Source organism: Myodes glareolus, chromosome 14, assembly GCF_982192425.1.
Source record: "Myodes glareolus chromosome 14, mMyoGla1.1, whole genome shotgun sequence".
Classification (NCBI taxonomy): Eukaryota; Metazoa; Chordata; class Mammalia; order Rodentia; family Cricetidae; genus Myodes; species Myodes glareolus.
Window position 1 is genome coordinate 28607112 of NC_142039.1, and position 12238 is coordinate 28619349.

Below are 12238 nucleotides of genomic sequence, written 5' to 3' on the forward strand. Positions count from 1 at the left end.
CCAGCTGTGCACCAGGAACCGCCAACCCCCTCGACCGCGGCCCAGTTCCGCAGGCACTTCTCGAAACCTCCGGAGAGATTTTAGGAGCCAAGCGCCACGGAGGTGGTGCCACCGAGCGCAAGCCTGGCGCGGCCGTGGACGTCAGGCTTACACAAGTGGCAATTGGCTGAGGCTATGTGGCGCGGACGAGTGCTGACGCAAGTGATTGGACATGTCTTTAGGGGGCGGGGTCTGGAGGCGGGGCTTGCTGCGAAGAGCGTTGAAATAAGGCCCACAGGTCTTCACGGCATTTGTAGCTGGAATCTCTGGTAAGTGTGACTTCGGTGATGGATGGAGCGAGGGGATCAGGAGGGGCTGGGTGGCAGGATGAGGCTGGGGTGACTCGGTCCCACCTCTGCTAGCCAAGGTGGGTCTGAGTTCTGGTACCGTTGCCTCAGTCTAGGCATTGATACACTTGGGCGGGCGTGGGTGGTGTATTGTGTCCCAGGGGCAGTGCGTCGGGTCCACCGGGCTTTCCGTGTTAATGCCCTAAGGAGCGATCCAATAGTCCAAGAAATACTGCGGTTCATAGCCCTTGGGAAGCTGAGTTATAAAAAGGGAGCAGAGTTGACTTGAGAAAATGTAGTCTTTGCTTCAGTTTGGAGCACCTCACCCCTCTTGTTCCAGTACTGAATAAATAGGTCAATTCCTGAGCTGATTTCTTCTAGTTTGAGGACTTGCAGGTGTTGTAGTTGGTAAATATCCACATGGGTTTTATCTTTTTCTTGAGTTCGATGATGTGTATTTTCCTTATCTTTAAATGAATGATTTTATTCTGTAATCATGGAGTTGATTCTTAATATCCCAGCATTATGAGTTAAAGACGTTGTTCAAAAAGTTTAGTAATTCCACAAGAATGAAATCCACTTTAGGATTTTAAATTAGTCTATGAACATTGTAAATATATCCTGTGAGTTCAAGTCCATTTTTACTTCTTACAGTGCTTGTCCTTTTATGTAATTAAGCTCCTTTCTGTTTATTTAGTATTCGATATTTTAGCCTCATTGTCATGAATGATATTCCCCTTTCCTCCAATTAGTTTATTATGTACTGTATTTAGTTTTAGAAAGTTATATTAGGTTCAGTGGTATGTTTTAACTCCAGTAATCTGTATATTTGAAATTAGAGAACATGGAATCTTCAAAATAGTTTGGGAAAACTTATTTAAAAAAAAAACTGGGAAGATATGTAAGATACTCTTACAAGTATTAGAAAAGTTAGAAACTGCTGGATAGAGAGGTGCAAAATATGTTAAAATACAGAAATATTTAAAATACCAAAGGAGTTAGAGTTCAGAAAACTAAGTATCTACACTAAGGTCAGGATGTTTGAACTATAACCTAATATGTTATAAATATTTTTCTGGAGAAAAATTGAAACATTTTGTGACATGGGGATTAAGTGAAATTTAGATTTTAGTGTCCATAAATTAAAGACTGATTGGAACATAGCTGCACTTAATTTCCCATTGTCTAGTTTAGGCATTGCCTAGTTCTTGCACTTATAAAGGCAGAATTGACACTATACTGATTCACCGTTTTAAAAAAAAAAATGCCAGGAACTGCTCTAAGGCATCCACTTGAATATAGTGAATAGTTTTTGCCTCTTCATCAAAAATATCATGTACATATTGCCCTTAGGAGAACTGACAAAATAGTTGCTTAACTTTTCTAACTATGAGCCCAGGTTGAAAATTGGGTAAAATCTTACTGGGACATTGTCTATATGATTGTGAATTGGAATTTGAAAACTGAATTTTAATGAACATTGATGTGTAGTGTTCTCTAGCAGCTGTGCTGAGGAAGTGAATGGCAAAAGTACTCGGGCAGACTGTGGGAACATATATGAAGAATCCAGAGACTGTTGTGGAAAATAGAACGAAACATTAGGTTGAAGCCAGATCACGCATAGGAAAATACGTAAAGAAAAATACTCCAAGGGAGAAGAGTTGACTTTCCAATGCTCCAAGAGGTGTCTGCTCAGTAATTTGCATAGAACACTGAGTTGCCATGTTAGAGCAACTGTCATAGAATGCTAGTTGTGATCTTCTGTAGGAGAAATGGTGGTCAAGGTAGGGGCGAATGTTTGGCCAGTGGCATCCTTGGAGAAGCCCAAGGGCGATGGAATAGTGAGGGGGCAGATGGGAACAGTAAAGATAATTATAAGTTTAATGACTGAACTAGTTCCTCAGATTAACTCTAGATATTCTTAACTACATATATGCCATTTAGAAAACGCTAATGTGATGACCTTTCTCCATATCAGTGTTCTAGGTCAGATCAGACATTCTCTCACAATGCCTGAAATAAATACTGGCCATCTCGATGAACAACAGGTTCAACTTCTGGCAGAGATGTGTATTCTTATTGATGAAAATGACAATAAAATTGGGGCTGACACCAAGAAAAATTGTCACCTGAATGAAAACATTGACAAAGGTACTGTTTTTAAAATATTCTTTGTTATAAAGTAATTTGTCTAGACTTTTCCAATTAGCTGAGAAAAATACTGGAATAAAAGGAATGCTTTCCCTTTTGGGATTGGGGAGGTTCTCACTGTGTAGCTCTGGCTGGCTACTCTGCAGAAATCTGCCTCCCAAGTGCCAAGAGATCCATTTCTTAATGATACTTTACTTTTCATTTCAGTTAAGCAGTGAAGTAATAAACTCTGCCTTGCTACCTTTCCTGTAATACTTCTTCCACTTTGTGTATCTTACTAAACTGCTCGAGAATTATTCTGGGCACATAGAGAAGAAATAGACTATTAACAGAGGACTCAAGCCTCTTATTATGAAGACTAGAGAGAGAAGTAGGTGTTGAAGGGAAATATGAACCCACACACACAGACACACACACCACACTCACAGCAGAAAACTAAATGACCTGGGTTAGCGGTTACCAGAAGCTTTGGCCTGCCTCAGAGCTGCTGACACTGCCCTTGCTTTCACGTGGTGACTGAGTCTTACTGGTTGCTGGAACTAGTCCCCATACCAGCCATACAGAAATTCCTGTTAAAAGCAGAACTGTCAGCAAGTTCCTAGTCATATTCTCATCTGCAAGAGGGAAAACTGGACAAATAAGGGGCATTTTCTAACCAGTCATGCTTCTTTTGCTTTTAGGATTATTACATCGAGCTTTTAGTGTCTTCTTATTTGATACTGAAAATAAGCTCCTGATACAGCAGAGATCAGATGCTAAAATTACCTTTCCAGGTTAGTATATTTAATGTACAAGATAAATTCTACTGGGAACTATATTAATGTGATTGAACTTCTTGGTGCCAAGGTCCAAAAGGAATAGCTTGGTAAATGGCTTCATTTGTATTTTACTTTAATAAGCTTATCCAGTGAGTATAACCTTAATATCTGAATTATCTCTATGTTTTCGTCTTCTTGGTTTAAAAAAGCATTAAAACTTATCCATAACCGTATTTTAGAAAATAATATAGAAGAAAAACAAGCAAACAAAAAAAATAATATAGGTAGCCCGTGGTCACTGATTTAAAACTCTGTTTATCTGACTACTTATAAAACTTCCATGATCTTTCAGACCTAATTTGAAGAGAAGTTTATCTTGGTTCATATTAATATTTTCCAGGTTGTTTCACCAATAGTTGCTGTAGTCATCCATTAAGTAATCCAGGTGAGCTTGAAGAAAACAACGCCATCGGTGTAAAACGAGCTGCACAGAGGCGCTTGAAAGCGGAACTGGGAATACCCTTAGAAGAGGTAATTAGTCTATTAGATTGCTTGCAACCTAAATCTAAATCACTCTTAGATATTGACTGATAACCAAAAAGAAATTTTCAGCAATGCTTTGAGTAGAACCCAGAGTTTTGTTCATTCCTGACAAGTCCACTTCCACTAAGTTACAGTGCCAGGCCGAGAATTTTGTTTTGAGACATTTTCACTCTGTAGCCCAACCTGGCCTTAATCCTCCTGCCTTAGTCTCCCAGATTGCTGTGATTACAGTAGTACAGGCTGTGCTTTATAACTTCCTAATTTATAGAATTAGCCCTTCAGTAAGGAATATTAGAATATTATGTGCATTTTTATTGGTCTGTTTTGTTTTGTTTTTGTTTTTCGAGACCGGGTTTCTCTGTAGCTTTGGAGCCTGTCCTGGAACTCACTCTATAGACCAGGCTGGCCTCGAACTCACAAAGATCCACATGCCTCTGCCTCCCGAGTGCTGGGTTTAAAGGTGTGTAACACCACCGCCTGACTTGTTTTGTTTCTGTTGAGACAGTATCTTGCTATATAGCTCATCCTGGTTTCCAACAAACAACATGCTTGCTTTTGCCTCCTAAATGCTGAGATTATTGGCATGCCTTCCAAACTCAGCCAAATTTTTGTTTTTCTTTCTTAAAAAAATACCTTTTTATTTTATGGTTTGCCTACATTGATGTGCACCACATATATGCCTAGTGCCCAAGGAGATCAGAAAGCGGGTGTTAGAGCTCCAGGAACTGAAGTAGCAAATGACTTTGAGACCCCATGTGGATGCTGGAACTGAACCTGGGTTCTGGAAGAGTAGGTGGTACTCTTAACTGCTTAATATTTTGTATCTATTTTTATTTTCTGTCTCTGTTTTTCTTGCATGCATGTTTTATGTGCCATGTGCACACAGTACGGAGGAGGCCAAAAGAGGGAGTTCAGTCCCTTGGAACTAGAGTTAAGGCTAGTTGTTAGCTGCCATGTTGGTGCTAGGACTCAAACCTTAGTCGTGTGGAAAATCAAACCAGTACTCTTACTGATGAGCTATCTCGCCAGCCTCCCACTTTCTGAGATGTTATGGATCTCATGTAGCTGAAGATCTTGATGATCTGCCTGCCTTCATTTTCCTAGTGCTGAGAATACAAGTATGCACCTTGTGTAGTTTTGTGGTGCTGAGGGTGGAACCCAGCCCTTCCCCCGTGCTTGGCAAGCCACTGAGCTAAATCTCAGTACTCTGGAGGGAGGTAGGTGGTTCTCTGAGTTTCAGGCCAGACTTATTTGTCTAGCAAGTTCTGAGCTAGCCAGGGCTACTTGGAGAGACTTTGCCAATAAATAAATAAATAAATAAATAAATAAATAAAATAAAGTGTGTGTGTGTAATTTAAGGAATTTTTATATATATATATATATATATATATATATAATTTAAGGAACAATTCAAAGGAAGGAAAAGGTTGTTTTAATTCAATTAGATTTGAAGTTCATGTTCCTAGGGATGTCTACAAGCCAGCATTCATCTCTGATTTGCTCAATTATAATAGACTGGTATATCAATATTGAGCAAAACTGGGACTGTGATTTTAAGAAACCAAAATTTAGGGCTAGCTAACCTGGCGCTCACTGTGTAGACCACGCTGTCCTTGAACTCACAGAGATCTGCCTATCTCAGCTTCCAGCCAGCATGCTGGGACTAAAGATGTGCAGTGCCATGCCTTACTGAATTGTTCTCTTTGAAAATTAAGATGAAGTGTCTCACATCTATGTAATAGCAAAATACTTTAAAATAGAAATGCATTCTATTTAGAGAAACTATTCTATATTGAGTAACATTCTAGGTTGAGTATTTTTTAATACTTTGAAAAAAATTAACTTACGTTTGGTCTGGGGAATAAAAAATTTAGACACTCAAAATAGTAATAATTTTCCATATATCATCAATAGGAGAATAATACCTTAAAAGCTCTGATTATAAAACTACACTGCTGTCATTCAAGATATTGTTAAAGGGCTGGAGAGATGGCTCAGCACTAAGAGCACTGGCTGCCCTCCAGAGGACCCGTCCTTAGTCCTCTACACCAACACAGCATCTTACAATCCTCTAACTTCAGCTCCAGATCTGTTCTCTTCGTCTCCCAGGAACCACAGTGATGCACAGACACACATGAAGGCAAGACACTCAACCACAAAAATAATTTAAAAGACAAAGATATTCTTGAAATATGTTGATTTTAGGTTATCTTTTGTCATTAGTTTATCTTTTAATTTTTTGAGACAATGTCTCACTGTGTACCCCTGTCTAGCTTGGCATTCACTATGAAGGTCAAACTGGCCTCAAACTCAGAATCACCTACCTCTGCCTCTTGAGTACTGGGATTAAAGACATGCACCACTATGCCTGACCTCATTGATAGTCTTACTGAGTTTTCTTTTTGTGTTGTAGGTTGATCCAAAGGAAATGCATTATCTAACACGAATTTACTACAAGGCCCAGTCTGATGGTATATGGGGTGAACATGAAATTGATTATATTTTGTTTCTGAGGAAGAATGTAACATTGAATCCAGATCCCAATGAGATTAAAAGCTATTGCTATGTATCAAAGGAAGAACTCAAAGAAATGATGAAGAAAGCAGCCAGTGGTGAAATTAAGTTAACTCCATGGTTTAAAATTATTGTAGACACTTTTCTCTTTAAATGGTGGGATAACATAAACCATTTGAGTCAGTTTGTTGACCATGAGAAAATACATAGAATGTAAATGTGTATATGAATTGAAAATTTTTCTACCTTGTAAGAATGTTTTATTGTTTTGTTTTGTTTTGAATTGGGCTCCCTTGTATAATGCATAGGTATTTTACAAACAGAATTTGTTTGAGAAAAAAAGCCCAATTGACTTTCAGTTTTGTAGTATGTATGTATGCACTGCTGTTTATAAAATACTTATGAGAGGTTACTGCAAAATTATGCCATAAATAAAACTTAATTTAGCCTGTCCAGATACATGACTATGATGAAGAAATAAGTAGAACTCTTCATTTTTACATTTTCACAAACATTTTCAGAACACTTTGCTATTCCTAAATGTTTTTATACCATTAAATTTTATCATAGGCCAGAAAAATGAGCAAAAGAGATTGCTTAGTTGCTTCAAAACAGCACTAATAGATTAAATGGTCAAGGATGGGGATACGCTCAGTGGTACCATGATTGCCTTGCAGGCATAAGAGCATGGGTTGTTGAGTTCCTAGTCCTTAAAATAATTAGAACAATAGCAGCAGGCAGAGCAGATTCAAGGGAGAGTAAATGGTATCCAGTCATCCCTCCTAATCTCAGGACTCCCTTCAGAACTAAAGTTCTGGAAGTTCGAGGCTTATACAAGATGACGTTGTAGTTGGTGTATACACATCTTTCACACGTCACCTCATCTCTGGGTTGGTTGTAGCACTGACCAGTGTAAGTGCCAACGTGTATGGTTATACTATGCTTTGTGATCAGTGCACATCAAATTTAATATACAATTGGTTTGAACCCTTGGGTGCTTGGCCCACAGTTTTGAAAGGCCTTTTCTATATGCTAATCTTTGTCATTTTGGGGTGATTTTATGCTTTAACTGTCCTGAAATTATTTTACTGCAGAAAGTTAACTATTACTTTTAGTGGTGATGGTAACTGGTTAATTCTTTTAAATAGTTATTTACCACTTAACAAAATCCATTTGTCATTAGGGTGGAAGAGATGTTAGTCACAAGGTGGGAGCGAGTTCTTTACAGGAGTTGAGAAGACTCAGCACCACCAGCACTGGGCTTGGATAATCTTGTTGTAGGGGTCTGGCCTGGGTGGGATGTTTAGTAGCATATCTGCACCCTTACACTCAATAGCATTTAGCACCCCTTTGCTAAAACAACAGAAAAAAAAGGGGGGGTGTTGAGTTTTGAGACAGGGTCTCTCTGCGTAGCCCTGGTTTTTCTAGACTCACTCTATAGACCAGGCTAGCCTTGGAACTCAGGATCCACCTGCCTGTCTCCCAAGTGCTAGTATTAAAGGTATGCACCATCATGCCCATCAACAACCAAAATTTCAGTGGATAATGCCAAGTGTCCGATAGGAGCAGAGACACCTCTGGTAGAGAACCACTTACTGTTCTGTAGGCAGAGCTTGCTTTAGAGGTGGAAACAGAAGGGAATAGCAGTGAGGAAGGTTACGATGAATAGATAGATGTTATAAGCATATATTAGATTGAGATTTTGATGTTATAGAACAGGCATATGTTGAGCTTGTGTCTTGATTGATGTACTATTTAAAACTTGCCATTGGTGTGTCAAATTTGAGATCTTAAGACAACTTCAAACTTGAGTGCTGTATAATAAATACTTTTTGCTTATAAAAATTTTATAAATTTCTTGATAACTCAGAACAATTGATTTATCTTTGAAGATACAGCTATGTAGCAAATATTTATTGAAAATTTAAAATAAATTATTTTAATATTGTCTGGTTTGTTAATATCTGGATATAATAAGTTAGTCTGCATGTTTTATCTTAAAATAATAAATGCTGTATACCTTAAACATATTTAAAATAACTTCTAGCTTTATTTTACACGGGTTGGGAACTGACTACATATAATTAGTTTCTCAGCAGCTTTCTATATCTAGTGGTTGTCACTAGTGGTCTTAGACTGCAAGCTGGGACTCTGTAAAGGCAAGCAAGTGTTAGGGAGCGCTGTGCTGCTTAGGATATGGTGTGTATAAATATCTCGACTCAATAAATTTCTTGGCAACCACAAAGTCTTTTAAAATAAGAAATTATATATATCCTTGCCCCAACATCTAGCTACCTCTGACCCTTAGGTCTATAACTTAAAATATGTGTTTTGAAGGATAGTTAAGATTGTTTCATTGTTTATTGTGTTCCTGACCCTACTGGATGGGGGTGGGAACAGTGGCTTTCTGAACGGAAGTAACACATTAGCAGGACATGCCTAGAATGGTGAAAGTTGTCTTTATTCCTTTGGAGATGCTGGTGCAGTGTGATCCACACAGAGATCAGTCCCATCTGTTGGACCCTTACCAAGGGTCCTTGTGGAATGAGGTATCTTGAATACCTTACAAAGATAAATATTTTTTAAAGATTTTTTTAACCATAAGGGTGTATGTTTTACAGAATGAATTTGAGCATATTATTCTTGTGTATGCTGAAAAAGAGCTTTCTGCCGTACAATTTTCATATTCATATATGTATACACATGTGTGCATGGGTGCCATGCATGTGAAGACTAGAGGAGAAGAGAATGTTCGGATACTTTCTCAATCTTTCTTCACCTCTGTTTTTTGAGGTAGGTTATCTCACTGAACATGAAGGTAGGCTGGCTGGCTAGTGAGCTCCTGCGATCCACCTATTCTTGTCCCTGAATGCTGGGGTTAGGGACCAGTGAGTCATGCCTCATTTTCACATGAGTGCAAGAGGTTTGAGATCTCCTCTTGCTTTCACAGCAAGAGTTTATACCCACTGAGCCATCTTCCTCATCTTCACATTCTTTATGCTGAATTTATTGTCTACAAGCTTTAGATTCCCAGATGTAAATTTTACGTTGGTAAAACTGAATGAGTGAACAAACTGGACCATTTAGGTAAATATCCACTATTATAAAGAAACGTGCTGTGGAGGGTTTGAAGAAAGTTATTCAGTATTCAGTCAAGTGCTTACTGGTAATCATGAGGTCTCGAGTTTGCATCCTAGGTACCCATGTAATATCTGGGTACTTGAGCATATATCTTTAACCCAGTATTGACTGAGGGCAAGCAAAGTTGGATATCTGTAACTGATTGGCCAGCCAGCCTAATCAAGTCAGTGAGCACCAGGTTCAGTGAGAGACCCTGCCTCAAAAAATAAAGTGGAGAAACTGAGCATGCATACATACCTTTAATCCCAACACCCAGGCAGACTCCATGATTTCCAGGCCAGCCAAGAGTACAAAGTGAGACCTTGTCTCAAAAACAAAGTAAAACAAAATCCAGATTTAAAATATTGACCTTATGACATAATGGCAGGATGTAAAGTTATACCACCCTGACTAGTATGTGGTACGTGCTGCATCGTGAGAAACATGTTTGTACTCAGGTCCTGCGTGATAAGGGACATGCCTGGAAGATAGATTTGATTTCCATGTCTTAATCTTGGCTCTCATTCAGGCTGTGGCCTTCATTATGCAAACCACTGCCATTGTTCTTGAGCCGTGAAGTCGCTGACATAGTCATCCTTACTGAGAAACTAGATTTCTTCTAGGTTCTCATGTTAACCTTTTTTTAAATTGATTCTTTGGAAATTTCCCATCCTGCGCCCTAATCCCAGCCCCTCCATCCACCCTTCACCCATGCATTGTCCCCCAGATGCTGGAGGCAGCAGCCCTCAGCTGCTCAGAAATGTAAAGGAAGATGGCGGACTAATCACTTAGTTGACTTTTTATCTGAGGGAGTAAACCTAAATTCTCTGGGGTCAGTGAAAAAGGGAAAGACACATAAACATCTTCAACATTTCAGGGTCTTTCTACTTTTTCTTATCTCTACTCAGATGTATCCCTTCTGTGTGTCTTTATTTTTTTTTCCTTACAGCTTATATGCCCCAGCAAAATCTTTCAATCAATATAAAAATTACAATGTGGTTACATTCTATTTTTCAAATGAATGATTACAATAAATACGAATAAAAAACAGTGTTTCTCATTTCCCTTACATGATTAAACATTTTATATATTACAGGTGAAAAACAAATTATTCCCAAGAACTCACATACATTCATGTCCAAGCAACTTGTTATAGATTATTAGCAAAGTGTAAGCAAGCAAGGTATTTTTCTCAGCCAGTTCTTTGACTGGCAAGCTGCATTTTGCAGCTACAAAGAAAGGATCAATCATTTTGTTATTAACTCAAAAGATAATTTTATTTTAAAGGGTCTTAAAAGAATCACAAATTCTTTTCTTATAAAGGAAATTCTTTTTTATAAACTTATATATATGAGAAACAGTCATTTCTACTTTATGTCCTCAGACTGCATACCCACTCATCAACAGTTTTTTATTATATCAGGAAGCTGAGGGGGAAAATAGGTACAAGAATTAACCATCACCTTTGATCATCAGCCTATCCTAGCAAGAAAGTTACATCAGTCAGCAGTAGGTTTTGTTCCCTGACCTCAACTATTAAAAATGTGCCTTTCTAAACTTATATTGTTCCCCACAATTTTCTATCTCAAAGCCATTAACAAAAACATCTTAAACTAGATTAACTAACAATCTACTTGTCTAAATTCTTCTTCCGGATGATGGTTGAATCATTAATCTGCTCCTGCAGCAGTGATTGGAAAACGTCAGCCACTATTGTTAAGTGCCATTAAGTGCCAGTAACACTACCCAGTGTTACCTTTGCTGTGATGAAACACTGTGACCAAAGAAACTTGGGGAGGCAAGGGTTCATTTGGGTTATGCTTCCACAACACAGTTCATCATCGAAGAAGATCAGGACAGGAACTCAAGTAGGGCAGGGGCCAGAAAGCAGGAGCTGATGCAGAAGCCATGGAGGGGTGCTGCTTACTGGCTTTCTTCTCATGACTTGCTTGTTCAGCCTGCTGTCCTAAAGAACCCAAACCAACAACCCAGGCATGGCATCACCCATAATGGACTGGGCCTTCTCCCATCAATCGTTAATTAAGAAAATGCCCTACAGGCTTGCCTACAGTGAGATCTTATGGAGGCGCTTTCTCAATTGAGACTCCCTGCTCTCAAACGACTAGCTGGTATCAAGTTGACATGAAGCATGATTGAGTTATTAAGAGAAATGGGGTGAAAACAGCTCCTTCAGTACCCCAAGAGAACTAGCATACTTTGTGTAGCCACCATTCCATCATTCAAGTACTTAATGTACTATTTAACAAAGTCTTCCTTAATCCCATCTGAAAGTCGCTGAGCACTTGATCCAGGCGCTAATGACTACATCTCTTCTGCCTTTGTTTAATTTACTGAAATGCTAACACCACTGTCAAGTAAACTCTGGTTTTGTGTGCATTGATTTGTATCAATACTAGTTCTTTTAGTTCCTCCTCCCATGTTTGTGCAACTTTATATGCTCAATAATTATCTTGATTTCTATAGGGATAAAGTGTTCCTTCCAATTGTAGCTACTTAGAACAAAGTTACCCTTTGGTCACTGAGAGTAGAATCAGCTGGAAGGAAACATCAGGGTAAGTGTACCTCAGGGTAATAAACACACAATTTTTAAAAAAAAAATAGTTTCAAGGAAAGCTTGACCTAGAATTTTTCTAGAAAGTCACAGGAACAAAGAATTTAATTTATGAGGACATTCTCAACAATTCATACTAGCTTGAGTTCCTTCTGAGATGGGGAGCTAGGAATGTGGATTCAGAAAAGTGACAGTTTAGGGACTGAGGAGATGGTTCAGTCAGCAAAGTCTCTCTCCTGCAAGAATGTGGATTC

At 38.7% G+C, this 12238-nt stretch overlaps 1 protein-coding gene across 1 annotated transcript; it reads left to right on the forward strand.

The window, feature by feature from the left end:
• The first annotated feature begins 2 nt into the window (after positions 1-2).
• On the forward strand, positions 3-8240 carry Idi1 (isopentenyl-diphosphate delta isomerase 1). The gene is made up of 5 exons (XM_048460960.3): positions 3-308; positions 2305-2477; positions 3158-3250; positions 3636-3766; positions 6192-8240. Exons 1-5 carry the CDS (start codon positions 175-177, stop codon positions 6507-6509), a joined length of 849 nt encoding a protein of 282 aa, XP_048316917.1. The 5' UTR covers positions 3-174; the 3' UTR covers positions 6510-8240.
• Positions 8241-12238: the final 3998 nt, after the last annotated feature.

Bases quoted from the DNA above. Each gene is read 5' to 3' on its own strand.
- Idi1 (XM_048460960.3), top strand. From the start codon at position 175: ATGTGGCGCGGACGAGTGCTGACGCAAGTGATTGGACATGTCTTTAGG. The intron at 2,478-3,157 runs GTACTGTTTTTA...TTTTGCTTTTAG, and splicing joins GAATGAAAACATTGACAAAG to GATTATTACATCGAGCTTTT. The intron at 3,251-3,635 runs GTTAGTATATTT...AATATTTTCCAG, and splicing joins TGCTAAAATTACCTTTCCAG to GTTGTTTCACCAATAGTTGC.